This window comes from Papilio polytes, unplaced genomic scaffold (genome assembly GCF_000836215.1).
Source record: "Papilio polytes unplaced genomic scaffold, Ppol_1.0 DF822653.1, whole genome shotgun sequence".
Taxonomy (NCBI): Eukaryota; Metazoa; Arthropoda; class Insecta; order Lepidoptera; family Papilionidae; genus Papilio; species Papilio polytes.
The window spans coordinates 1-580 of NW_013526551.1; the positions used below are offsets into that span (position 1 = coordinate 1).

The 580-nt window shown below is 44.8% G+C and overlaps 1 protein-coding gene across 1 annotated transcript; it reads left to right on the top strand.

Annotated features, from left to right (window-relative positions):
* Positions 1-42: 42 nt before the first annotated feature.
* Positions 43-555, top strand: LOC106105839 (the record flags this gene model as incomplete). The annotated part of the gene is made up of 2 exons (XM_013286296.1): positions 43-250; positions 453-555. Coding segments are annotated over 2 exons (311 nt in total), but the record flags the coding sequence as incomplete, so codon positions are not given.
* Positions 556-580: the final 25 nt, after the last annotated feature.

Below are 580 nucleotides of genomic sequence, written 5' to 3' on the forward strand. Positions count from 1 at the left end.
CGACATTTGAGTTTTAACACATCATAGGTATACTTATTATAGCTTCTCATTTCATAGAATGTGCAAACCAGTCTATCGAGGAGTACATCAATGATTTGGAGACTCTCCGCGTGATGGTGGAGACCTTCCCCTCGGCAGGGCAGGTGGTGGCAGGAGACATCGCGCCATGCCTGAAGCAGGACTCTCAGAGCGACTTCAAAGACTTTGTCACTCTGTCCAATGATATGTTGGATGCTATATTCCTTAATGGGTATGGTTGGAAAACATTAGTGTATTATGAAAAAAAAAACACTTTTAATTACATTATTTATCGAATGTTCTGGATAAATTCGTGCGTAGATCGGAGCGTAAAATTTTTGTGTGCGATACTAGCGTCAGAGATTTTAAAAATAGTTCCTTTTTGCGTTGGCGATGAGTGACATCTGTTGGTTATAACTTATGTTTCATTTTAGTAACTCATCAGCTCAGCAACTGGAGAAGATGTCAGAGAAGGACCGTGTCGGCCTGCTCCGTCTCCTCAGCAGCAGCGACACTCCGCTGTGGCTGACGGAGGTGGTGCGCTGGCGCGGGCAGCTGGAGC